At 48.3% G+C, this 27495-nt stretch overlaps 3 protein-coding genes across 3 annotated transcripts; 1 reads left to right on the forward strand and 2 right to left on the reverse strand.

Moving 5' to 3' along the window:
- The first annotated feature begins 577 nt into the window (after window positions 1-577).
- LOC131558534 (bestrophin-1-like) lies at window positions 578-7467 on the forward strand. The gene is made up of 9 exons (XM_058806348.1): window positions 578-729; window positions 892-986; window positions 1476-1709; window positions 2293-2447; window positions 3152-3229; window positions 4609-4761; window positions 5201-5281; window positions 5852-6003; window positions 6288-7467. Exons 1-9 carry the CDS (start codon window positions 578-580, stop codon window positions 7465-7467), a joined length of 2280 nt encoding a protein of 759 aa, XP_058662331.1.
- An 825-nt stretch (window positions 7468-8292) lies between these two features.
- Window positions 8293-11690, reverse strand: LOC131558536 (ferritin heavy chain). The gene is made up of 4 exons (XM_058806349.1): window positions 11432-11690; window positions 9954-10100; window positions 9388-9513; window positions 8293-8620 (listed from the first exon to the last, which is right to left on the reverse strand). Exons 1-4 carry the CDS (start codon window positions 11540-11542, stop codon window positions 8462-8464), a joined length of 543 nt encoding a protein of 180 aa, XP_058662332.1. The 5' UTR covers window positions 11543-11690; the 3' UTR covers window positions 8293-8461.
- Window positions 11691-20764: 9074 nt separating this feature from the next.
- LOC131558774 (olfactory receptor 5V1-like) lies at window positions 20765-26985 on the reverse strand. Its single transcript, XM_058806795.1, has 4 exons — window positions 26070-26985; window positions 23340-23409; window positions 21482-21541; window positions 20765-20990 (listed from the first exon to the last, which is right to left on the reverse strand). Exons 1-4 carry the CDS (start codon window positions 26983-26985, stop codon window positions 20765-20767), a joined length of 1272 nt encoding a protein of 423 aa, XP_058662778.1.
- Window positions 26986-27495: the final 510 nt, after the last annotated feature.

Below are 27495 nucleotides of genomic sequence, written 5' to 3' on the forward strand. Positions count from 1 at the left end.
AGATAGCTCTCCTTGCTGGGATACCTTCATCTGGATCAGTCCCAAGAAATTTTTCTGGGGTTTTTCCTTTCCTTTGGGTTGGGGTTTTTTTTTTTCAGGAAGATGCCTACCAGCAAGTAGGTTTACAGAAACATATTTGAAACAAAAACTATATTAAGAAAATTACTGGGCTAAGCATAAACTTTGCAGTTTGTGACCCTGAAATTAATCTTACCACAAGTGTTCTGTGGAAGGGGGTGGCACATGAGCTTTGGCCTCTTCAGCCAACCAGCCCCACTTGAATGCTGAAAAAACTCAAACACTAAAAACAAAGGGATGCACCAGAAAATACATCCTTGGTCACTATAACCAGCTCAAGGACAGAGAAAAGATGGCAAACCCATCAAATTAATTGCCTGCTGTCAATTTCCTCCTGGTTTTCTGTGCTGCTGCCTACATCTTACCCAGCTTTTGCTCTCAGCTCATTCTGTTTTCTCCTTCCTTTCCATCTTGCTTGGTGGGAAATGTGGGATGTCCCTGTGTCTCCTCCTGCTCAAGCTCCAAGCCCTGCTTGTCGTGTGCCTGCACAGGAGCTGTGATGACAGTGACCTACACCAACCGCGTGGCTGATGCCCGCCTGGGCACCTTCTCCCAGCTCCTGCTCCAATGGAAGGGCAGCATCTACAAACTGCTCTACTCAGAGTTCCTCATCTTCATCTCGCTCTACTTCACCATCAGCCTTGTCTACAGGTGAGCAACTTCACGCCCACAGCTTGGCCTGGGGCAGGACATGGGAGAAACACAGGCTTGGGGCAGGGATTCTGCTGGGCAGGCACTTGCCAGACTCTGCTCACAGGAGGGAAGGGGAGGGGGGAAAGGAGAGGGAGAGCTGCTTCTGTTTGTCCCTTTTAGGCTGATCCTGAGCGAGAGCCAAAGGCTGATGTTTGAGAAGCTGGCGCTGTACTGCAACAGCTACGCCGAGCTAATCCCCGTGTCCTTCGTGCTGGGTAAGGAGCTGACTGGAGTCCAGCAGGGAGGGGAATGGGACAGCATTTCTTCTCCTTGGTTCGGCAGAGCAGGTCCCTCCCTCTGCCTTTGTAAAACTCCTCAAGTGGGAGGAGTGTCCCATATCTGTGAGTGTTCCCCAGCACAGGAGGACAAGCTCCAAGTGGCACCAGATATGCCCAGGGAATCTGTGGCTGCCTCACCCCTGGAAGTTTTCAAGGCCACACTGGGTGGAGCTCTGAGCAACCTGGTCCGGTGGAAGACGTCCCTGTCCAGAGTAGGGGGTTGGAATGAGATCTTTAAGGTTGCTTCATAGAATCAGAACAGTTTAGGTTGGAAGGGAAATATAAAATCCAGCCTCCTTTGAGCATGGAGGACTGAATTCCCCTCTAGACATTGCTGCACCCCTCCCTGTGTGAGCAAAAGAAGAGATCAGACAGAGGGAGGAAGAAGCCCTTTTCAGATGCCTGACTCTCTCAGCTCCTCTCTAGGTTTCTATGTGGCCCTGGTGGTGTCCCGCTGGTGGGCCCAGTATGAGAGCATCCCATGGCCAGACCGGATCATGAACCTGGTGTCCTGCAATGTGGATGGGGAGGACGAGTACGGGAGGCTCCTGCGCCGCACCCTGATGCGCTACAGCAACCTGGTCAGCGTGCTGATCCTGCGCTCCGTCAGCACCGCCGTCTACAAGCGCTTCCCCAGCATGGAGCACGTCGTGAGGGCAGGTCAGCACTGCTCCTTGCTGCTCCTCCAGGGGCAGGGGGCCCTGGGAAAGCTTCTGTGGAAATGGGGTGGTGTTGTTTCCTCAGGGCAGGTGGGAATTCGAGTTCCAAGTCTCCAAGCTTAACTGCAGAGCACACTGCATCTTCTGGGAAATGCTCCTCGAGGTGCAGCCGAGTTCCCAGTCCAGCCACATTGTCTGGGTGCCCTTGGCAATCCACAGAGATGTGATATAGTTAAGCCTCCTAGAAAGAAAAGGCACTTCAGGGACACAAATTATCCCATTCTCAACAAGTATCAATGGACACCAGGCAGCTGCACCTCCAGCAGTGCTTTATCTCCCTGATGGGCTCTTATCTGATGTGCTGCAGACATCCAAAGTGAAATCCCATTATCTCACCTCCATGACTCAATGTTTTAACAGGGAGACTTGTCCTTCTGCATGTCTCCCTAAATTCTGAGTCTTTAATGGGATTTTTAGGGAGAGCCAAGGCATCCACCTGAGATTCAGATGTTTTCATTCCAGACCAGATCAGTTCCTTCTGCCCTCTATGTCCATCCCTCTCCCAGCTGCTCTTTCCCATTCAGGCCTCATGACACCAGAAGAGCACAAGAAGTTTGAGAGCTTGAATTCCCCCCACAACAAGTTCTGGATTCCGTGTGTGTGGTTCTCCAACCTGGCTGTGAAGGCGAGGAATGATGGGAGGATCCGGGACAGTGTGCTGCTCCAAGGCATCCTGAATGTGAGTGACAGAGGGGACAGGCAGGGCTTTGAGATATTGGAGAACAGGGGGCACCTGTGAAACAAGTCCTTGACACATTCCAGAACAGCCAATGCCAGTGGAGGTTTCTAGGATTCAGATGGAAAGCCACAAGGAAGAATATATCTGAAGTCTAGGGGAAGTCAAAAACATCCTCAACAACTGAGGTCCTGTAGAAAACATTGCTATTAAAAACTCTTAGATAGTTTTGGGCAACAGGCCATGCTCCATGGGCAAGACCTGGCAACAATCCCTGCCCAGCTGCACAGAAAAAGGCTCTGGAGCAGCTCATCCTTCTTGGTATTCATGTGCAGAAAAAGTCACGTGGTTTCTGCTGCCTGGAGCAGGATTCATCTCCCCTGAGAGAGAGAAACCTCCCTCTGGGATATTTATCTATAGACCGGAGAGAGAAATGGATGCTCCTGAGGGCATTCTTGGCCTCACCTGTTGGCTGCTCATTTTGGGAGGAGAAACTCTGCTGTGAAGTGAGCTAGGAGGGATCTTGAGCTTAGGGGGAGACACCCAGGCAGCAGGGAATTCCTCCAAGGATGAGACTGAGCCCCCCTTCCAGAGAAGGTATAAGCAGAAAGGAAAGGGCTGGAGCAATGGAGGACAGGGGTGCTGAAGAGGCTCTGCAAGGAGATGGGAAGTTATCCTGACATGCCATTCCCTTTTTCCTGCTGCAGGAGCTCAACACCTTGCGCAGCCAGTGTGGGAAACTCTACGGATACGACTGGATCAGCATCCCCCTGGTCTACACCCAGGTGAGAAGGGAATCCCCACACCCACTGCTCCACCACTGCCCGTGCACATACACACTTACACCCACACCCGGAATGGTTTGGGTTGGAAGGGACCGCAAAGCTCATCCAAGGACACCTTCCACCACCCCAGGTTGCTCCAAGCCCCGTCCAACCTGGCCTTGGGCGCTTCCAGGGCTGGGGAGGCCACAGCTTTTCTGGAAAACCTATGCCAGGGACTCACACCTTCTTAGTAAGGAATTGTTCCTCATATCTAATCTAAACATGCCCTCTTATCAGTTTAAAACCATTGTTCCTTGCGCTGTCACTATCCACCTGTGTAAAAAGTCCCTCTCCTTCCTTTCCATAAGCTCCTTTAAGGTACTGGAAAGGCCACAGCCTCCCCAAAACCTCATTTGCAGGCTGAACAGGCCCAGCTCTCTCAGCCTATCTTTGTAGAAGTGCTTCATACCTGACCCACCCATGAAAAATGCAGGTTATTCTTGAATCCCTCACCCCCACACATCATCTCTCTTCCATTGGTCCCTCAGCACACACCCAGCCCAGCCTAACTCAGACACATCCACCTCTCCAGAAATAACCTCTATCCAGGGCTAACAAACCCCCATGGAAAACAGAAACACACAGACACAGTCCCTGCACCACCTTGCAGGGATCACATCCCGGGCAAGATCCCAGGAGGTTGTGCCAGGCATGTACTCAGCTGTTTATCAGCCCAGGCAGACACTTTGGCACCACCTTGCTCCTTTGTCTCCTTGCTCAGATAACAGGGATGCCCTTCACCATGAAACATGAGCTGTTGCTGCTGCTCTGGCACTGCCAGAGGTTAATGGGGAACATGCAAAGTGTATTCCTGTTTTGAACCCACCATTTATTTCAAGGGACCACGTGAGAGTCTTGGTTACTTTTAACTTGAAAAGGGGAAGTTTCCAGTCCTGTGGTGACATGGAAAGCACAAAGCTCAGCATTGCCTGAAATCTAGGCAGGCAAATATTAATAAAAGCTCAGCATGAGGAGAAGGAAGGAAGGAGCAAATAGCAATGCCAGGATTCCCTTCCTGGAAGGGAAGCAGCCTGCCAGCACGGACTGAGCCATGAGACAGCTTCCAGCCCACTCAGGATGTCACATGCTTTCTGCTGCCTCTGACACCTGCACAGATACCAGTCCAGGGACAGCACACAGGGTAGGTAAAAGCTGCTGGGAAAAGGGAATGTCTGTAGCTTTCTGTAGGGAAATGAATCCTCCTCCAAAAAGCCTGTCAGAACTGAATCCAAGGCTTCCCAGAGGCTACAGAGCTTGGCCTTGGAGCTGTGTGGGGTGGAACTGAAGGGAGATGCTGGGAACTCATGCTGCCCTGGTGTGTCCCTTGGCGTCCTTCCCAGGTGGTGACCGTGGCTGTTTACAGCTTCTTCCTGGCCTGTCTGATTGGGAGACAGTTCCTGGATCCAGAGAAAGCATATCCTGGCCATGAACTGGATCTCTTTGTGCCCGTCTTTACATTTTTACAATTCTTCTTCTATGCTGGCTGGTTAAAGGTAAGTCCCAGAACGCATGGCTGGAGCTGGAATCTGACCCAGCCAAGGGTTTTTCCCAGTGTGAGCTCACCAGGAACCCTGCTGTGTTCTTTGATCTATGGGCAATAACAGGAAGCCAAGAGGGGCTGAGGAAGTGCCAGGACTTTCTAATTTTCCAGCTGTCTCATTCTGGACACCAGCTGCACTTTTCCTAGGCTTTGGTCCTGACTAGAGGGGAAAAAAGGAGCTCCTTAAGTTGCAGGAGGGTTGTGTGAGCAGGGGGAAGTTATTACAAATTCTAATGTCTCCCAGCCCCCAGAATGCTTCCACTTTTAACCCACTCCCTTTTGGGAAGAAAAACATGGCTTGGAATTCAAGGGACATCACACCTGACTTCTCCCTGCAGGGAAAGGGGCAGGGATGACAATGGTGACCTTTGCTGTGTGCTCTCCATATGCAGGTGGCTGAGCAGCTCATCAACCCTTTTGGGGAGGACGATGATGACTTTGAAGCCAACTGGCTCATTGACAGGAACCTGCAGGTAAAGGGAAAATTTGCCAGTTGAGCCTCACCTGAAGAGGAACATCAAGGCAGGACAGTGACCAAGTTCTCCTGCAACACCTCTGCCTCCAATGGGAGATCCTTCCAATCCACAGCAGGGAATTTGGGGCTTCTGGCATGTCTTTGTACACAGAGGCTGCCTGCAGCTTCAGTCCATGCTCTGGCACATGAGATAGATCAAAGCTGCTTGTTTCAGGCCTCAGCTGCCTTTGAATGACACATCATTCCTGCCCCTCCTTGCTTTCCTACCCTGAGTCCATCTGAAACTGCCTCCTCTGCTTTCTGCCATGCAATAACTATGTACCTCCCCACCCTTCTGTCCTAGTGAGTCTGTTGCTTTCTTGTTTCCTTCAGCACCATTCTCCTTCCAATTAATCAAATCTCAGTGTGAGAAACAACCAAAATGACAGGAAACCACAGCAACCCCAGCCACTTGCCTGGTTTCCGTGCCGCACCGCTTCCTCCAGCTCCATGTTCCTTTGTCCCTTGGTAAGAGGCACACAAAATGCTCCTCACTCACCCCGTGTGACATTCCTGCTGTCCCCCGCAGGTCTCCCTCATGGCAGTGGATGAGATGCACCAGGATTTACCCATTCTGGAGAAGGACCTGTACTGGAACGAGCCTGACCCCCAGCCACCCTACACTGCTGCCACCGCTGAGTACAAGCGCCCGTCCTTCCTGGGCTCCACTTTTGACATCAGGTGAGTGCAGGGACAAAGCGTCACAACACCTGGATCAAGTCTGTAGGACATTACACTTGAGGAGCTTTTAGGTTCACCCACAACAGCCAACATTCTCAGTGGGAAAGGATAAATCTAACCTCTTTTCCTCACTCACCTGTATGATGAGCATCCCTGTTTTGATGGGGCTAGTGGCAATACAGAGAGAGGCTTGCCACTGGCAGCTGCATTCTCAGTGCTCCAGCCTCTCCAGGAGATCCCCCCTCGCCTCTGTGGCTCCTTAACAGTCCACTTTGCTTTCTCAGCATGCAGAAAGAAGAGATGGAGTTCCAGCCCCTGGAGCAGATTAAAGAGAACGAGGAGGCCAACCACTCCACTCCCTTGCTGGGACACCTCGGCCGCCTCCTGGGTGTCCAGTCCCCAAACTTCTCCAGGTCCTCTTCCCGGATGAACCTGCTGCGCCGGCGAGGAGATCCTGCGTCGCCCTTCTCCCATTATACCTACCAGGACATGGGGAAGGCTGGAAGCCCTTGTGGCATCAATCAGCCAAGGGGAGACTCCCAGGAGCAGTGGGACAGTGAAGAGGGAAAGCTAAGGGAGTTTGATGCTTTCATGTCTACCCCCTTTTACGAGAGGCCTGGGTTCTACAGCGCTCCACAGACACCCATCAGCTCCATCCCCATGATTTTCCCTTCCCGGCGCCCAGGGCGCAAGAAGCCACCGGCGCTCTCCAGCATTGCCGCGTGCTCCACTTCCCTTCGGGATGTCATTGTCAACGCCTCCCCTTCCAGGGCCAGTGATGTGGACAAGAGTCAGAGCTCCCTGGGCTCTGCTGCAAAGGAAACCTTTGTTTGGCCAACAGAGCGGAGTAAAGGCCCTGACTCTGTGGCTGTGACAGTAGAAGAAGGAAAGAGCAGCTCCAGGGAAGCCGCCACCACGGGAAGTCCAGGAGCACAGTCCACAGCATGCAACAGCCCCAAATTCCCCTTCCTGCCAGAGCCCCCTGAGCATGAGAAGCACAGCAGCTTCAAAAGCCTGAAGAGCTCCAAAGCCTCACGCCCACCCTGGCTAAACCTGGAGAGCACAGCCTCAGCCACTCCCAATTCGGAGCATTCCAGTGCCTTTCACACCCCCAGCAACAAAACCCCTGGAGGCAGCACCTCCCTCTGCTTCTCCTTCACTCCCGTCACCTCTCCAGCGCTGGAAAGGTCCCACAAGGGCAACCTGGGCCCTGAGGCTCGCAGCCTGAGTTTGGAAGACGCAGCCAGTGCTCCAGAGCAGCACCCAGAGGTTTCCAGGAACATGAGAGACACTGGGAATGGAAACACCAACCCTCCAGCACCCCAAGAACCCAGGAGAGCAGAGAGTCCATCCCCCAATGACTCTGGAATCTCCCTAGCTGAGGGTGACTATGTGGGGCTGATGGAGGTGATCCTGGAGGCCAGTGAAAGCCCAGGGGAGGAGCAGATGGACCAGTACAGCTAAAGGGGAATCCACGGATCCATGGGATACCTGCCTAATCCTGGCACTCACCCAACACAGAGGTGCTGGACATGCAGCTGGAGCTCAGCCTGGGCTGAAACCAGCACTAAGGACACGCTGCTCCTGGCCTCAGCTACAGCAGCAGGCACAACTCCTGTTGCAAGAACAAAAGCACCAAAAAACCCAACCTGTAGCAAAAGAACAAGACTAAATATTGTGCTAAATATTGCAGGTGCCAGCCTGACCAGCCAGCTGTACCCCAGAACAGGAACACAGTTAACGTGGCTACTTCTCTCCTCACAGCAAGAATGAGAGCTTGAGTCCTTTCTCAGGCAGGACTTGCACTCCTAACAAGATAGTCCAGGGAAAAGTAAGGGACTGAATAAAGTCCCATCACTTGTGATGCAGACCCACAGTGCTTCGTCCAGTCCTGTCTGGCAAGTATTTTCCAGTACTGGGATAAGGCAAGGTAAGGCCTTGCCAGCACAGGCAGCTGCAGCATCTGCCCAGCACATTGCTTCCTTCTGAAGTTCCACATCTCCCACCAGGAATTTGACAGTGCTCAGAGAAAGCTGGATGGCAGCAGACAACACTCAGCTGATATTTACTGCCCACTCTCAGAAAATAAAAAGTGAGGCTGAAGCCCAGGACCTTGGTTTCATTTCCTCATTTTAGTTCCCTGCAAGGAATTAAAAGAAACCACAGAGATTTTCCCACTTCTGCCTTCAGCAGCAGCTGCAAATCCCCCATGTCGCACAACAAATTTACCTCCCACTGCCTTCACTACAGCTGCCTACTCTCCCTCCAAACTAAACAGGAAAAGCCAGCTGGAACCAAGTCACTTTATTGGCTGGAGGGCAGTACATAAAACACGAACAGAACAGGGGATATTTGGTACAGAGTATGGAACTGTTTAGCTAAGTAACTGAAGCTGCATGCATGGCTGGACAGTAAGTAGGAGTCCCACTGAAACCCAGAGCATGGTCCTGGCAGGGCTTCAGCTGTGGCACTCCCCGAGGGTGTGCTTGTCGAAGAGATACTCTGCCATGCCGTATTTGGGGGCCCCCATCTTCCGCAGGTTGGTCACGTGGTCACCCAGCTCCTTGATGGCTTTCACCTGCTCATCCAGGTAATGGGTCTCAATGAAGTCACACAACTGAAAGGGAGACCAGAGGTTTAAATTCAGGCCTGAAACCCTACTGAGGCTCTCTAAGGGGAGGATGCAGAATTTTCAAGCTGAGAGGAAGCAGCCTCTAGTTTTGTTGCAGAACAAGATCAAAGTGAGCCAGGCTTAGGTAGGCTCATTTGCTCCAGAACCCTGCAGAGCCAGGCAGCTCAGGAAGCCTCTCCTCTTCCTCATGGCAGGAAGCATTAGCCAAGCTCCTGAAAAGATCTGAGACACCCCCACTGCACAGCAAACCCACAGCAGTGAGGACTTACTAATCCTCAGTCCCTCTAACTTAGGCAGGACACTGTCTAGAGTGCCTGGATTCTCACATGTATTAATCTCTTCCTGCTATTAGGCAACTGCAATACAGCCTTGCAAAAAACTTCCATCTGAGAAGAATTCTGTGTTTTCAGACACTGTTCTGAAACACCAGGGCTTTTAATATTCCAAAGCAACTCTGGAATTTTGTGGCAAGTAAGCCCTTGTGACAAAAAGCCTTAAAAAGATGGAGCTCAACCCCCTCAGAAATGGTCTCCCATAGAGACTGTTCACAGACACTCCAGAGGGAATAAAGCAGGTCCCTGCCACTTTAAAAATGCTGCTGGAAGGACAGCAGTAACCAAAGGGCTCTGGAAAGACAGGTTCACACCTGTTTTCACCTCTAGCAACACCAGGGACACACAGCTCAGCCCCAAAGCCACACAAATACCAGGCACATCCTCGGACAGCCACGCTGATCCTCAGCATGTACTCACGTGGGGGTCGTTCTTCTCGGTGGCCAGTTTGTGCAGCTCCAGCAGTGACTGGTTCACGTTCTTCTCCAGGTGCAGGGCACACTCCATGGCAGTCAGGCCATTCTCCCAGTCATCACGGTCTGGCTTCTGAAAGGGGAAAGCAACGGGACATGTTTGCTGTAAGAACCCACAGACCAGCAGGGTGGAGAGCCTTTAGGTCACTCTCTGTTTTAGACCAAGTTTAGGCATTTATGCCAAGTCAAAAGTTTGAAGTGCACCCTCAGAACAGAACTGAGCAAACCATTAAAATCCCACTTCTCAAAACAGTGCACAGGGCACATCTGCTCTGTGTTAAGTTTAATGATGGTGATGAACCAGTTGCCTTCTGGCTCTGCTCTCACCATACAGCAAACAACCAACCTGGGGCTCAGCACCCTCTCCACACACAACAAGTCCTTCTTAATTAGTTAATCAGCACAAATAATCAAATTGCTGCACATCTCAAATTACTGTGCCTCTCCAGCGTCAGCTGCTGCTCCTTCTGGGGAGGACCCAGAGAGAAGCCCCAGAAGGAGTCCCCAGCTCACCTTGACGTCCTGCAGGAAGATGCGCCCGCCCCTCTGGTTCTGCAGCTTCATCAGCTTCTCAGCGTGCTCCCGCTCCTCGTGGGACTGATGCAGGAAGTACTTGGCAAAGTTTTTCAGGGCCACATCATCCCGGTCAAAATAGTAGGACTGAAAAATAAAAGAGTTCACAGACTCTAAACCTCTGCTTCAGGATGGCTGCATTCCAAGCCCAGGCCAGAAAGGCAGTGTGGAACAATTCTCCCCTTAGTATCATTTGATTTTTTCCAGCTAGGATTAAATTTTAACCTGTACTCCTACCAAGGACACAAATAAAGGGTGTTTGTGTCCTTGGCTCAGTTCCAAAAACACGAATACAAAAAAATCTGAAACCCCGGAGATATCTGTTCTGAGCACCGTTAAACTGCAGCCTTTAAAAGTCTTTTTCACGGAGAAATCGTCCCATTGTTTGCCTGAGCTTGTTTACAATCACCACATTGCAGGTCAGGGTCATGACTTGCAACATCAGGTACGGGTGAGCCAGGAACTTTTAGGTACTCCTGCAATAAAGGTCTCTTGCTTCACTAGGCTTTCCAGGGATTAGACTAAGGAATACACTTTCTACTTTTTTGTGGGGGAAAAAAGGTGACATTTAAAATACAAGAGAAATTGAACTACAATATGAATTTAACAGCAACTAAATTATGAATTAAGCTATTTTTCTGAAAGTAAAAAAAAAAAAAAAAACTAACAGCAATTACAAGCCGTGACATAGCTTGTTTATTCCGTGGTCATTACCAGGATTTAAGTTCTGTATGAACTGCCAATTATTTACCAACCTACTACAGAACTCTCCGCTCTAAGACCAGCGGCCTGGAGGTTCAAGGCAAAGCACCGGCGCTTGTGTACCACTATCGCCCACCAACAGAAGCTCTAAACCGGGCTCAGAACCACATTAACACAGACAAAAAAGCTACAAAATACGTGGCACAACATGGCACAGTGTCGTCCCTAATAAGTCTCAATGTCCCAGCACGCCCACAGCAGCAGGATTGCTGCACAGAGGTCAGGGAACAGCTATAATGGGCGCCTCGGGCCGAAGGAGACATGGAAACACAAGGCCCGAGGAAACCATGGATTCCTACCGATTCCTGGAGGAAAACCCGAGCCTGGGAGGCGAGCACGCCTGCGGGAAGGGTGCCAGGAGCCTCCCTAGGCACCTCCCGCTACCCGGCCCGGCCCCAAGGGCAGAGGCGCTGAGCGCGGCTGATAACAGAGCCGCCAAGGGCAACGGCGGCGGGGCCGCGGAGCAGGCGAGATAAAAGCGCCTCACCTACACCCAGGGGGCGGCCCAGACGGGCCTGAACGCAGCAGGGGGGAGGAGGAGGAGGAGCTGTGCGCGCAGGCACCGCCCGGCACCCAGGAACCCCCCGCAGAGCAGAGCCCTCGCGTCGCCTCTTTATCCCTCGCAGAACCCTTCCCTCAGCCCGCCGCGCCCTCACCATGCTGAGGTACACGTAGGACGCGTAGAGCTCCAGGTTGATCTGGCGGTTGACGGCGGCCTCGCAGTCCTGATGGTAGTTCTGGCGCACCTGAGAGGGGGGCGCTGCCATGGCTGCTCCGGTGGGTGTTGAAGTGACTGTGTAGACGACGGTGTAAGGGGGGGTGGCGGCGGGCCCGAGCGCGGCCGGTTCCGTCCAAGCACTGTTGACGCAGGAACCCGCTTCGCTCCGCCGCCGACGCGCTGTGAGGGGAGCCCGCCCGCCGGCGCGGCTTTTATACCGCCGCGCTCCAGGCCACGCCCCCACGAAGGCTCGGGGCGTCCCGGCGCCCTTCTGCTGGCCCGGCGTGACTCAGCACCCGCCCTGGCCACGCCCACAGCGGGGCGGGGCCTGCTCCCCGCGCGCCACCGTTTCCCGCCGCGCGCGCGCCGTCCATCCCGGAATGGCCCCTGTTGGGAAACCCCCCCAAAACCACCGGGCCCGGCCATTTCCCCTGGAGCGCGCTGCCCGGCCTGCTGCCCTGCCCTGTCCCACGTCCCACATCCCTCCGGGCAGCGGTGCTTGCTGCCAGTGCCTGAGCCCCCTCTCTGTTAGATGAAAAAGTTCCTAAAATCCAAGTTAAACCCAGAAACTGAGGGCCACATGTCCAAAGCTGAACCTGTTGGTAATGAGATGAGTACTTCAGCCTCTTTTACTGCTATCCCAGTCATTCGATGTGTGTGCCATCATTTATTTTCAATAAATTCTTCAGTCGTTCAATTCAATCATTAATTTAGAATAAGCACTCGAGTCTTTTAGTATCTACTTTCTTAAATTTTAACCAGATTACAAGGGAATAGAAAATGCTAAACTGAGATCATCCCAGAGCACTGAACACCCCAGTCTTGGCTTTTCCCAAGCCAACCTTCAACCCTGGTTTTTCCCAAGCTAGTGTTCCTGCTGAAATTCACCAGAAATACAATTTACTGAGCCTGTAAACTCAGAATATTTTTTCCTCTATGTACTGCGCCTGCAGATTAAATATTTTTTTCTGTATGTACTAAGACCATAAACTCAGATTAAATAATTGTTTTCCTCTCACCAGTTCTTTCTACAGGTCTTTATCTGGTCTTTGACCCTTCCCGGCACTGTGGGATGTCCCACGCGTGACTGCACCAGTGCCTGTGTGTGGGTAAAGGGCAGCACCAGAGCATTTTCCAGACACTCCAAATGCCCTGGAGGGAACAGGGAGCCTCGGCCTCCCTTTGTTTCAGGGTTTTCTGCTGCTCCTGTCGGTTAACCATCACAAGTAATTAAGATCTATAAGATAACGTGGGTCATACCTATGCTTCGGCAGGCTGCCAGGTACATTGCAAATCTCCTGTTCTCCTCCCACATAAAAGCTTATGTAAAAAAAAAAAAAAAAAAAAAAAAAAAAAAAGAAGTAGCTGCTGGGCAGATTTTTTTTTTAATTCTTTTTTTCTTTATTTCTGTGTTCACAGTGGAGTGTCTTCACAACAGGAACATCAAACAAACTCCATAATTGCAAAGTTTGTAATATTTCCTCTGCAGCTGGGACAGTCTGTGCCACTCGTGATTCCACGTCAGTAGCATTAGGGAAGTCCCAAATTCTGCTTTCTACAGTTGCACAATGCACATTGTGTTTGATGACAGCAGATTTACATGGTCAGGAGAGGAAACACGGGGTTGCACAGCTATGGGGGTCATGTCTTGGTAACCAAGGTGAAGAATTCACAGGATTCAGCCATTCCCAGATCTTTCCTGTCCCAAATTACTGTTTTAATTTTGACTCTACTTCATATTGTTTCCTCATGGCTCGGTTCAGGCCTCCTTTTATCTTGTGCTGCTCTTAGTGAAAATGCCTTTATAATGAAATCCCTGAATGATTTGGGTTGGAAGGGACCTTAAACATCATCCTGCTCCACCCTGCCATGTGCAGGGACACCTTCCACTGTTCCAGGTTACTCCAAGCCCTGCCTTGGACACTTCAAGGGATCCAGGGGCAGCCAGAGCTTCTCTGGGAAAGCTGTGCCAGGGCCTCACCATCTTTGCAGGGAACAATTCCCTCCTAAATGTGAAAGTCACTGTGGAAACCCAGAGCACGAGGAATATTTCTGTGTCTGCTCTGGGGTGTCCTGACCCCTAGGGCAGCACTGACTTTCGCCCTCATTCATGGAGAAAGTTTCCTAGACTTCAACATAGACTGGAATCCACAAAAGTGTGCAATAGATTATAGAGAGTAGTGTAAGTGTATCACTTAGTGAGAAATTTAGGTTTTGGGATTTTTACTATGTTGTGGATGGAAGCAAGATGGAGGACACAGGGTGTCGTCCTGCGTTTCTTCATGCTTCTTCCTTCTTCTTCATGGGTTTGGGTGGCATTTTGTAATTGGGCAGAAAAGCCCCCATTGCAGGCTCTTTGGGATCAATTATTGGGTTAAAAGGGAAAATAATCTAGGTGTCAGTTCTTAATTGGATACTTTAGTCTTAGAAGACCTTGTAACAAGAGATTGTTGGCCATTTTGTGCCTTCTAATGGCAAGCTGCTGAACTCACAGTAGTGAAACCTTTTAACGAAAAAGAAATAATAAACACTTGAGTCCAAACACAAATTACTCTCTCAAGTGCCTTCAATCCAGACCCAAAAAACCCAATGCCTAATACCCCCACAGTCGCTTGATGGAAAGCTCAGCCTGAGTAAGGTGATGCTTTTAGCAGGCTTCTTCACAAGAATGCCTGTTAAGTTCTTTAGAAAAAAAATTCTTTACTGCTTAGGGAGAAATTCTTCCCTTATTTTAGTACTTTTTTACCCCTCAGCATTCCCAGCTGCCCAGGGCCTGCCCCATCCTCTTGGTTCGAATTCATGTTCCTCTCAGCTGCTTTCTTGGGCTGAAGTAGAGGCATGTTCATGCTGCCCACAGGCAAAAACAGTGTATTGTCTGTGTACACAAGCTTCAAATTGTTGAAGACAATCCCTGTTTTCCCTTGGATGATATCCCATCAGGAACAATGGAGCAAGCTCTCTTGTTTACAGCTTAGCTACTGTACACAGGGCACAGACCCCAAAATCCACCCAGTTAGGGATAGTAAAGTTGGTTTTAAGCATGCAGAAATAATCAGAGCTTCTTTGGTGAGTGTCTGCGCATGATACAGAAGGTTATTAGGTCAGAGATCAAGATGTACCCAAAGGGAAAGTTTCCATGCCTCCTACCCCCACTTGATATCATTTATCCTGACTCTGCCCGTGCCCTTCTCGTGCATGACCTTCCCAAAGGGGCAGAAAACAGGACTTGTAAACAAATCCTGGACAGTATTTGCCCAAAGTAAGTTCTGAGACAGATTTTTGCTGATACAGTCCCTGAGAAAAAGCCTTGGCATGTGGCTTAGGCATCCAGTTAGACCTTCAGGGAGAGGGCTGCCTTGGTGTGAGCAGAGAGCCAGAATGCCCAGGAATGCATTAATTTTATTTCTCACCTGTAGAAATGGTTCACCTCTAGCTTTAAAACACTTGATTTTGCCATGTTGGTTTAATGGCCACAATAATAACAAATCCCAGTTAAAAATCAACAACTGTTCCAATTCCACCGAGCAAGAAAATGCTGAATATGCCTCAAATATAAAATAAACAAAAATACAGTAATCTTTTTTTTTTTTTTTTTTTTTTTTTTTTTTCCCAAAGCTCAAAGTCCTGTAAATAAGAGAAATTGCATCCAGTCAAATATTTGTTATGGAGAACCTCCACTCCATCCACAAACTTCATGTCATTCAGCTTCTAGGCTTTATGCAAACACAAAAGCAACTCTAAAGTTGGCTCCAAGGTTGATCATGTGTCTGGAAATTTGACACTGGTCTCAACTGTGAGTTTTGAAAGCTGTTTACTAAAAACATCTGGGCTCCACTTGCTCTGGGAGTTTAACTGAAAACTCCTTCTTGTTGCTCCTTGGGCAAAACACTCGGTGAAAACTTTCCAGTTTGTTTCTTTTAGGTGCCCGAATTTTTCCAAGTGGGAAACCCTGGATTTAGGCAACAAGTTTTCACTGAGTACTTACAGCACAGAATGCAAATGGCTGGGGTTCACAGAGCTGCTGCCTTCTGGAAATACTCTCCAAAGGGAGACAGACAAAGGATGTTTGAAGTTCTGCCGGGAAATTTGCTTTGGAGACTGAAAATGAAGCTGGTTTTTTTTATGCAGGGAAAAAGTCCAAACACAGAATGATCTGTAGCTTTGTATTCCAAGATTTTATAGACGAGGATTATAAAGCTCTCTTTAGACAGACAAACTTCTTCTAAGTTGTGACACAGGATTTTTTTTCCCTCTGGAGTATTTTTACACACAGTCTAAATAAAATGCTGTAGGAGATTGCAATTCTCTAATTTGCCCAGAACATCCTTTCATTTATTTTTATTTCTTTTACAAGTCTTGTAAAAAATACACTTTGAACCAAGAGAGTGAGGAAGAACAATGTTAATAATACAGTAATTCTGTCAGCACAGCCAGAAACAGGATCTGGTGAATTTACTTGGATGTCTCAGCCCTTTTTAAACTAATTTTCAGACTGACTCCACTATCTGTGAGGGAAGAGCACCATCCCTGATTCCAAAGGCAGCCTGTGCCCCAGGTGCATGTACAGGAGCTTTCACAACATGGATTTGCCCAGCTGCAAAAGCCGCAATCAGTTTGATGTTGACATTCCACCACAGGATCCTGCCATGGTGTCATCCACCTTTCCCCCCCTCAGATTTACAGTGTTAAAAACAAGGGGGTGGGGATCATTCCTGTCCCCTATTTCTGTTGTATTGAACTTTTTCTTCAAATACTGTAGAAAAACTGCAAATAGACCACCCATCCAAAGTCAACAAAAAGGGGGAAATTTCTCAATACACCACAAAAATCCCCTCCTTCTGAGCATGAATTTTCCTGGAAAATGCTGGTGAGTGTTGAAGCCCTCATGGATCACCAGGCAGCTTTGATTCTAGATACATGGGTGAAATATTCTTTTTTTAAAAGAAGTTTTACTTGGAAATCAAAGAAACAAACAGGTTTGTCCCCCCTGAGGCCATCAGGTAATTTAGTGAGGATGCACAAAGGTGTTCCTTGGATTTAGTGCAGCACTGAGTTTAAGCAGACACTAAATCTCTCAGAGGAGGCTGCTTTTATACTCAGCCACCCAAAAAGGGACGAGCAGCAAATGCTTTCAAGCATGAGGAGAAGAAACAAGCTTTTACAAGGAGCTGGCAGTTGAAGGACATGCAGCAGCCTGATAAAACACCCCAAAAACAAGCAGTGGCCCATGGCTGATCTCTGTTGGGCAGCATGGGTGGGGGGCACCGCCAAAACTGCTGAGCAGGTCTCTCCAGGAACTCATTCCATGGCTCATTCAGAAGAACTGAAGGGATTCAATCCATGTAGAGGAATGTTGTCAGCAGAAGAGAGGCACAGGGAGAGTTTTCTCTGGGAAGGACTGGTGTGCTGGGAGGGGACACTGAAAACACTGCCATGGTTCATGCTGAGGTGCAGCCACAACTCCACGGGTTCCACACCCACATCCACCTTTACTGCTGCATGCAACTTCCTCCTAAGCCACGTTCAGGCCCTTGGAATCAAAGTAAAAATACTGAAAAGCAGCTCAAGGGGTTCAAGTTGGGCCTAAAAACATGGTGCTGCTTGTGGAGCAGCGAGGCAGTGCTGAAGTGTGGGGTGCTGTCCTGGACACAGCTCCTTCCTCAAGGTGGGGGAGAGATCCAGCAGGGCTGTCCCTGCACATCATCAAACTGGGGGGGGAAAATGCAAGAAAATTGCACAGAGAGAGAGAAATAAACCAGGGAAATCATCTCCGCTGGGGCAAGAAATGGCTGTGACACTTGAAATGGGGTTGTCCTTCAGGACTGTGTTGAAGCTGTTGTGCTCAGCTCAGCAGATGTTGGGCCGTGCCCACAGATATCAGCGTCCCAGCAGGCCATAAAGCACGGACAGAGAGGCCACCCACTCAGTGGGACAGGGAGATAAGGGGTCAGGACAGCCCCAGGAGCCCCCAGCAATCCCACAGGGCTGTTTCAGACACTGCTGGGCTGGGCAGAACCCTGAACCTGGGCAGAGCACCCTGGCCTTTGTGGTCAGAGTCCTGGGAAGATGCTGCCATAAAGGCTGCGGAGGCAAAGGCCTCAGAGTCCCCTGAGCCAGAGGAATGCTCTACCTGGCCTGAGGAATCTTCCACCCACTTGCTTGCTCAGTCATGCATGGCCTCAAACCTGTCTAAATAGGCAGCGATGACCAAGACTGAAACTCAAATCAGGAACTTTCCAGTCTGACAAGTAAAAACAAACAAAAAAGATTTCCGCTCCACACGTACTTAGCACAGGCCAGGCCCTTCCTTGCCTGCTGTTTGGTGCTCCTGGCTCCTTCTAAAAGTGTCTGAGAAGGGACACAACTCACAGCAGGCTCAGAGGAAAGAAGATGAAACACTCCCACAGCCAAAAAGGCTGCATTCCTCACACAAACACCCCCACACCTCATGTCTCTTTTCCCTGTCTCCAGCCGCCCTGCTGACCCCTTAGAGTGTCCCTGCAGGCCATGAACTTAGCAGAAAACAGCATTTCGGACCAGTTTCTTTTGGCCACTGGATGGGTCTGAAAGCTCCAGGGTTAGAGACACATGGAGGAGCTCAGTGACTCGAGGGCAAAGGGTGATCACAGAGAATTTCCCCAAAATGCCAGGACCCCAAGGGGCAGGGAGGATGTTCACTCAGGCCCAGAAGGAAAAGCTCTCTGACGAAGCATTTCTCCAGTCAGGAGGTACAGGTTGAGCAATGGGCTGACATCAGCTGAAACAACAGCCTGGGAGGGAGCAGAGGGATGCAAAACCACGAGGATGTCTCTGAGGTCACCATGGAAAAGAGCCTCTGACTAAGAAGAAGAAGAAAGAAGCCAGAATTGCAGCATTGTTACTTCATCCAGAGAACTTTGTTCAATCAAGACCAGCAGGCTCAGCATGACCACACAAAAAAAAGTTACCAAGCTTTTATTGGAATTCCTGACTGTATCCCTGCCTCAGGCAGGTTTAACTAGCAGTGGACTCTGCCTGGAAAAGGCAATTCCCACTTTATTCCCTGCTTGTGTTTACTCTGATCTACTCTGGAGTCACCAGTCTCTACCTCCCTCCACATAAATTAAAGCATTTCAAAAGGAGCAGGGAGGTTGTCAGCCTTGGACAGGAGAAAACATCCAGAGTTTTCTGCTGGAAACCCTTCTCCTTCAAATCATCAGCCTTGCTGTGGTGAAAAATGTTGTTACCACAAAATTCCTCAGCTGGGAAGGGTTCAATCCCTTCTTGCTGGATTCCAGAGGCCAGGAAAGCAGCTCAATTCAGAGAAAGGAGCATTTCCTGAATTTATTTCAGGAAAGATTTATTCACAATTATATTATATATAATATTATATATTCATAATTTTAATTAATAATAATAATTCAGTTATTTCAACCTAAACTGTCGCACAGCCACTTCACATGCTTACAGTGACAAGGATGGGAACACAGCTGGGAATTGCAGAGATTGGAAGGGGACTGAGCATCCTGTGTTTTTACAGGAATCTGTGTTTTTCACCAGAATCTGGGTTTTTTCCAGAATCTGTTTTTCCAGCCACGTCCAGCGTGAGAAGCACCAGTGCAGAGAGGCTGAGGAATAGGAAGAGAAAGTGACACCAACATTGCTTTACATCAGCTGGAAACTTTCTCTTCTTCTTCCAAGTCTTTCAGGAGTGGCTTTTTCCAGAAGTAATTGGGAGAAGACAATTCTACTCCTTTCCCCATATCACCCTCCACCAAAACCAGGCAGATCTCTGTTTCAGGCAGTTCCTGCTTTCCTGTCAGGTGGGAGGATGAGGATTGAGCAACAGCACCTCCAAAAGCAACCAAACCTCGAGGGTGAGAAATTGGGAAGTGGGTGGGATCTCTTCCCAACCTTCACATGACTTTTATTCATCCTCCTCCTTGGGAATGAGGTAACATTCCATTTGCAGACAACAACCTTTGCCTGGTATCTACAAGAACCAAACTAAGAACGTCATGATACATTTAAAAAGCATCTTTATTTTACCTGAAAAAACCTGTGTTATACCATAAATCAGGAAATGAATGAAAGGTTAATCAGCTGTAATTTCAGTTCAGTTGCTCTGTGAGGGATGCTGTCCTTTACAGAAAAGAATTTTGTTAACATTCCCATTGTGTTCCAGCACTAAGATTACAGCCAACAAACAGGGCACTGTTGGAAGCTGGTCACTGAAGAACCTCCCAGCACCCTTCCAATGTTGAAGTGAGGGGGAGAATGACCATTGTGCATCGAACTCCAAATTTATTGATCGATCAGTCACTTTAAATAACAGTGTTAATTAACTTCATGCATATTCCAAAATCCAGGTTTACGATAGGCTAACAGAGAAAACTCTAACCACTCCTTTTGTTTTACAATACCGTTGATCGTTTACACAAAATAAAACCAGTGTTCCCACTGTGATATGAACGGCTCCCAAAACTTCCACATCTGTTTCCAGGGTGCCATCTTTTCCCAGAGAGGATGTTACATTTGTTATGGGAAGACTGCCTGAGAACCTTATTGTTTATACAATGATGCCTGAGAGAGACTAATTGTTTATAGAAGTCAGGCTGGAAACTGCTTTGAAACTGCTTCACAGCTACCTGTTACTTTTCTCTCAGTTGCATGGCTTCGTGGCCTTTTTCTTTAAGCCATGCTTGAACTAAACTCCCGACATTCCAAGTGATATTTCCCACCTCACGTGCCTGCCAGAGGCTGCCTGGGAAGGGAGGAATCTCCCTGCTGTGTCCCAGAGCTTCTCATGCCCACCTGATCTGGGAGGGGAAGGGAAAGGAACGGGAGAGGGGAGGGAAGCGACCGAGAGAAATAGGGATGCGAGGGAAAATCCTTGCCCCAGGGTGTCAGGAGACAAGCAAAGAGCTGGAAAAGGGGTGGAGGGAGAAACGAAAGGCATCTGGAGCCATGTGCCTTTTCCAGGCAGGGAAGAAGAGAGGGGAGGGAAGAGGAGAGGGGAGGGGAGGGGAGGGGAAGGGAAGGGAAGGGAAGGGAAGGGAAGGGAAGGGAAGGGAAGGGAAGGGAAGGGAAGGGAAGGGAAGGGAAGGGAAGGGAAGGGAAGGGAAGGGAAGGGAAGGGAAGGGAAGGGAAGGGAAGGGAAGCATCGCAGCACCTGGCCCCGTTCCCAACCACCAGACTCAGTACGAGGTTTTTTCAGGTAGCCCGGGCGAGGCCCGTGGCACGGGATCGGGGGGCAGCCGGGTTGTTTCGGTTTATCCCGGGTTATTCCGGTTTATCCCGGGGGTCCCGGCCCGGCCGAGCCGCCACGTGGGGGCGCCCGCGCTGCGCTGCCCCCCTCCCCCGCGGGCCAATCAGCGCGCTCCGCGCGCCGCTGCCCCGGGGCACGCCGGGAGTTGTAGTCGCAGCGGCGCGACGGCGGAACGGTGTCTACCAGCGGCTTCTCCGCGGTTCGGCGGGGCGGCTCCGTCTCTGTTGTCTCCTCACGGACACTCGGGGACCTGCCGGGTGGTTTCCGCCATCCCGCAGCGCTGCCGTGGTGCAGTGTCGGTGTCGCGTGGGGATGACGTCAGGGGGAGGCCCGGGCGGGTGTCATGGCCGTGGGGGAAGTGTTCCCCCAACAGCAAACCCCATCAGGCGGGGGACTGAAGGAGGGCGGTGCTCGGGACTGTGTAAACAGGAAAGGACATTGAGATAATCCCAGTGGAACTGTGCCAAACATAAAATGTTGCAACAGAAGAGTCAAGTTGCATCCTAAGTTTTATAAGGAACATACCCACAACTTTTTGTTTCTCTGAGAAATCATCATTTCCAGTGTTTATAAAAGTCCTGATTATCACAGTGTCACAGACTGCTTTGGGTTGGCAGGAACCTTGTGAAAAACGCCAATTACTTGGTTTTTTAAAAAAAGTTTAATAGTAATAAAATGGTTATAAAAATAGTAATATAATTAGAGTAATAAGAATTTGGACAATTAGGATTAGGACAATACGAGACAATAAAAACAAAGGGATACGGAGAGGCCAGGTACCTCTTTGTGGGCAAAATAAGTCTGAAAAAGGACACACGTTAACAGAGGATTAACCCTTAAAGCAATAACGTGTTGCATATTCATACATCTCATACATGATGCATAAATTCCATTCAAACAAAGGATTCGGTCCTGTCAGTGTCAACTTCCTCTTCTTAATCCTGGCGGTATCTTCAGAGCTGAGCAAGGTGGGAAGAAGTTTGTTTCTTCTGATAATGGAGCAATAAATTCTCTTTCTCTGAAAGATTTAGGTGTCGTGTGGCTTCTATCTGTTGCAAGTACCTCATTCCTCTCTTAAAAAAATATCCCACATACATAGCTTCTATTTTAATGTTATGTGATAACCTTAAACTATATTTAACACATTACTTAAGAAAATTAATACAGCATAACTTTCTAACATAACACATATAATATTCATTTAATATTTGTGAAAAGCCAATCATAAAATACACATTTTTCACAACCTTAAAAACCATCACATTCATGGGCAGAGACACTTTCCACTATCGCAGGTTGCTCCAAGCCCCATCCAGCCTGGCCTTGGACACTGCCAGGGATGGGGCAGCCATTGCTTCCCATGGAAATCCATTCCAGGGCCTCGCCACCCGCACAGGGAAGAGTTTCCCCCCCCAATATTCCATCTAAACCCACCTCCTGTCAGTTCGAAGCCATTCCCACTTGTCCTGCCACTCCCTGTCCAAAGTCCCCGTCCAGCTCTCCCTGAGCCCTTTTTGTCACTGGAAGGCTCCAAGGTCCCTCTGGAACCTTCACTTTTTCAGGCTGGACATTCCCATAACCACCAACAAGCAACTTGTAACACAATTAAGCAGAAATAAAAATCTAATTATGTTGTGGGAGGGGAATCCAGAGCTTGTGGTATACATGCAAAAAGAGAAAATGGAAAAATGTGTGAAAGTGGTGAAATTGTCAAGAAAGCAGGATGAGAACAGGCAGGAAAGATGTTTGGTGACAGCAGAACAGGCCATAAAAATATGATAAAATATATAAAGATTTTATTCCTTTCTCTGTAGAGAGTATGGCAGAGCTGGCAAACAAAGGAAGTAGTTTCCCTGTACAAAAGCTTTTACTTTTCCAAGTTTAAAATTAAATGTTGCATCTGATTCTGGGATTTCTCGCAAATATTTGGTGTGTTTACTTTCCTGAGGCTGATTAATTTTGTAGTAATTAATGGATAGCAAGCCATGAGAATTCTTTTTAAATATTCAAAGCCAAATATCTTTAGATTTTCCAAGCAATTCCCCTCACACTTCTTTTTTACCTGAAACTTCAATTTGAATTGGATTTAGTCTGCTAAGGAAGGAATTCTGGGTATTCCTTACAAGAAAAAGCACATAATTTAACTCTAAATTTGCAAAAGTTAATAGACATTTCTGCTGATGCCAGAATTTATATTCTAGGCAGGACAGAGAAAGGAAGCCTGGATGAGCAGTATAAATTCCAAAATTTTAGGTGGTTACCCTTGAGTGAGATAACACAAAGCTGTCTAAAATTGGATTAATAAACAACCAGATTTTTACCACCCCCAAAGGGATAAATTTCTCCCCAATATCTAATCTAATCCTCTCTCCTTCATCTTAAAGCCATATAAAGCCAAAAGTTTAAAGGGTGGCCACAGAGAGGACAAAGTCTCTTCACAAGGAATCTTGATTCTATGAATCAATTTTTTGTATAAGAATTAAAACCAGGGAGGAATGGGAGGTGAAAATAGCACTGACGCACCAAATGCAACTTTTGTTTTGATTCCCAAAGTCCTGGGAATTGTAAAGCCAGAACTGTAGCCCAATTTGAACTTCACAAGTGGATGCTATTTTTAGAGGAGAAAAATAAATCATTCACATTCTCTTTTATGTTGCATATTTTCATATCTGGCAGCACCATACAAAAAAAAATCAGAGGGGAAAATCTGCTCTGGTTTCATTGCAAGTAATAAAATATAAAATCCACACATAAATAATATAGTCGGACTTTGCTTAAGGAAAAAGAAAGCTTGGTTTTGGGGGTTTTTTGGTTGGTGGTTTTTTTTTTTTTTTGAAGGCTCATCAAGAATTTCAGGAATTCTTTATCTTTAGGAATAGATAAATGAAAATGGTCTCTCACTAGTTATGTGATTAGCAAATAATAGGTAAAATCTGATTTTCAGTGGCAAAAGCAAAGTGTAAATGCACAGAGGATCACTTATATGGGAACTTCATTGACAGAGTATTTTTCCTCGATTTACTTGGTGCTGTCTGTACTCCCACCCCCATTCCAGCAGGGAAACTCCACTCCTAGGAATGTAAGAGGATCTCTGTGCTCATGAGTCAGTCCAGGGGTATTGATTTCCAAGAGCAGCCAAAAACACACGCTCAGGGAAAAGAGGAGCAGAAACTGGGTGAGTGTATTATGGTGTATTATGATCCTGCCCTGCTAAATTTTTCCAGTGGTGCCAAAGAAAATCACAGCTGTCTCCTTCCAGTGTCAGAGGTTACTGGGCATGAGGAAAATGAAGGAGGATGTCTCGGTTTTGAGGAATAGTTAGAGATTAGCACCTTAATTTGTGAAGGGGTGATACAGCTGATGATAAAGAGTGAACCTCTAATGGACACTTCCCACCAGACCAGGCTGCTCCAAGGCCCATCCAGCCTGGCCTGGAACACTTCCAGAGATGAGGCAGCCACAGCTCTTCTGGGGAAGAAGGAGAAAGGAAGGAACAAATTCCTCGCCAAGTTACCCAAAGGCTCAATCCCAGCTTTTGCTGTGAGCCTTGTTTGGTCTGCTGGCAGCAAGCAGCTCCTTACGGTGGATCTTTTTGGGAACACATGGCTGGGGTGGGTGGAGAGGGAGGGAACTGTAGCAGAATTAGACTTGATAATCCAACCTTTCCACCTTCACAAGGCCGGAGAGGCATCAAAATCTCCCATCTGGACACACATTGGAAATCAGGCTCTAGTTTGGTACCTTGGAATTCAGATGCCTCTTTTAAAAGGCATCCAGGGTTTGGAATTGCACACAGACTGATGACCATCCTTAGGCATCTCTCCACACGGCTACAGTTAGATTCCATCACCTCTAGAAAGAGGAGCATTCTCCAATCCTGCAGGCAGCAGCCACCCAAGGCCCTTCTTTAACAAGCCCTTCTGGGCATCCTGAAGGAGCCTCTAATGTTCTTAAAACCTTCTTAGGAAGCTCCTGGTAGACTTCCCTCATCCTTCTAACCAGTCCTGAGGGAGAATTTCACAGGCACTGAGGAGAAGGAAACTTTCCTCCTTTTTAAAGAAAATGAAAACTTCCAAAGCATTCAGTTTGTCCTAACTTCTCCACACTTTGGTTGGAGGATTCATGGCTTGGACAACACCTCTCCAGTCCTCCACTTGGTTGGTGCAGAAGTTATGGCAGGAATTTGAAGGATAATTATTGATCCTTCATCATTTTCCTTCTCCAGCTGCACCAGCAGCTTCCCCTGGCCAACAACTTGTGGTTGGCAGAAGTCACTCAGAACTTCTGGAAGTGCCTGGGACATCCCAAAGGGAACAGATTCCAGGTTTCAGGGGTTCTAGTCAGGAGTAAAGTTGTGCATAAAGACAGATCCATCTCCTGTGCCCTGGCTGTGCTACCATTCAGCCATTCCTTGTTCCAGCTCCTACAAGAGCTGGAGCAGGAATTTTTTTTTCTTCATAAATATCCTGCTCACAGTTGTAATCTCGTTCACACTGACGAATTTTCTTGCATTTCAAACACTTTAAGGCAACAATTAATAAAAAGTCTCATTACAGAGTGAAAGTATTTAAAAATTCAAAGGCACTTGTAGTTAAATAAAAGAGATTTTATTAAACCTATTTGATCATAAACTTTGGGGGTCAATCAAGTGAGAATAATCTCAGCTTTTTAACAGATTATTTATTACTTCTCTACAAGGAAGAGAGGTGGTGAAGAGAGGGATGAGCAGCAGGAAGCAGCATCACCTCTCTTTCCGTTAGGATTTGATGTAGCAAGGAGAAAAAAATGGGAAAAAGGAAAAACATAGTGGCAAACATGGCTTCAGAGATGGAACTCTGGCAATTCCAGCAAACAACAGACACACAACAAGGAAAGAGGAGAGCAATTTCAGGGCTGATCCATCAAACATAATTTAATATATTTGGAGTTTAATTTTGAAAGGGATTTAAACTGCTTTCATAGGGTATATCTAAGTGTGCCTGAGTACCAATTCCCAGAATTTCTGCCCTAAAATATGCATCCAACACCTGCCTGCTCTCACCTTAGCTTCCTCAGTGCTCAGTAGAGAACGGCATTCCCAGCTGGACTCTTCTGTGAAAATGACCTGAAGCTGTGCCATGCAATTCTGGAAGTACACAGCTCTCCCTTCTAACTGCAGAGGGAGCCAAAAGAAGGTGTTTTCAGCCCAGAAAATGAATTTGGTTTCCAGCATTTATTTTTCAGATGTCAGAAAGTGAGAGAGCATCAGTCACAAACTGTGGTTTCTACCCAGCTGATGATGGAGACTGAGTGAGGTTTTCTTGTCTTGTTAAAGCCCTTCTCACCTGGCTGATCACTCTTTTTAGGGCACATTTTACGTCTTTGTTCCTGAGGCTGTAGATGATGGGATTTAGGAGCGGAGTGAGCATTCCATAGAGCATGGACACAACCCTATCCCACTGTGGGGAATAGGTGGAGGAAGGGCGGACGTAGGTGTAGATGGTGGTCCCATAAAAAAGCCAAACTACAGCCAGGTGAGAACCACAAGTGGAGAAAGCCTTGTGCCAGATCCCAGGTGACTTCCTGGCCAGGATTTCCAGGAGGATACAGATGTAAGAGACCACAGTGACCACACAGGCGCCACTCCCCAGCACCCCGGCCACCACCAGGATCACCAACTCCGTGCTGTGGGTGGACGAGCAGGAGAGGGCCAGCACGGGAGGAAAGTCACAGTAATACTGCTGGATTTCATTAGGACCACAGAAAGAGAGTGTGAAAACCAGAGAGGTGTGCAGTAGGGAGTTCAGAAGCCCTGTTGCCCAGGTGCCCAGGGCCAGCTGAGCACACAGCTTCGTGCTCACAATGCTGGGGTACCTCAGGGGGTGGCACACAGCCACGTAGCGGTCGTAGGCCATCACAGCCAGGAGGAAAATCTCTGTGCCCACCACAGCAATGAGGGAAAAGTGCTGGAACAGGCAGCCAGAGAAAGAAATCTCTTTGTGCTCCAGCAGCAAGGCCCCCAGCATCTTGGGCACGGTGATGGTGGGACATAAGAGATCCAGCAGGGATAAGTTGCCGAGGAAGAAGTACATGGGGCTGCGCAGGTGGGAGTCAGTGCTGATGGCAATGAGGAGAGTGATGTTGCCTGCCATGGTGGCCAAATAAATGAGCAGAAACAGCACAAAGAGAAGCAAACGGATTTCTGGAACATCAGAGAGGCCCACGAAAACAAACTCGGATACTGCTGAGAGGTTGACCCTCTGCATCTTATCTCTCATTGTGCGAACGAGCAGAGGTTTCCCTGGAATAAAGAAGGTGTAACTTAATCACAATTTCATCCCCATTTTAAAGACTGTGAGGGTTTTTTTGGTCTGTTTTGAAGTTCAAAACCGTTTCTAAGCATTGGACTCAAAATCTCAATTTTGCCCACATATTCCTAATGCAAAAAGCGAATTGTAGGTATTAAACTTCACAATGATTAAATCAAAATGTTAGGTTTTGCAAGTTGCCACCTCAGTCTGAAGAGCTGGAAGTGGAAGTTACCTTCTCTGTGGCATCTAGCTTGGACACAGCTCCAGGCAACACAAGGGGGCTGTCAAGGTTCTCTGAGCAAGGGGAGTGTGGTATAGATCCTAAAATTCCTTTCAACATAAAATACTTAGTATTAATAATACCACAAAAAGGGTCTAGATTAGTAACAGAAGCTAAAACTTTTTAAGGGAGTAATGCTGCCAGAAAATAATTAAATCCCTCATAATCAGCAGATAGATGCATAT

The sequence above is a fragment of the Ammospiza caudacuta genome, chromosome 6 (assembly GCF_027887145.1).
Source record: "Ammospiza caudacuta isolate bAmmCau1 chromosome 6, bAmmCau1.pri, whole genome shotgun sequence".
Taxonomy (NCBI): domain Eukaryota; kingdom Metazoa; phylum Chordata; class Aves; order Passeriformes; family Passerellidae; genus Ammospiza; species Ammospiza caudacuta.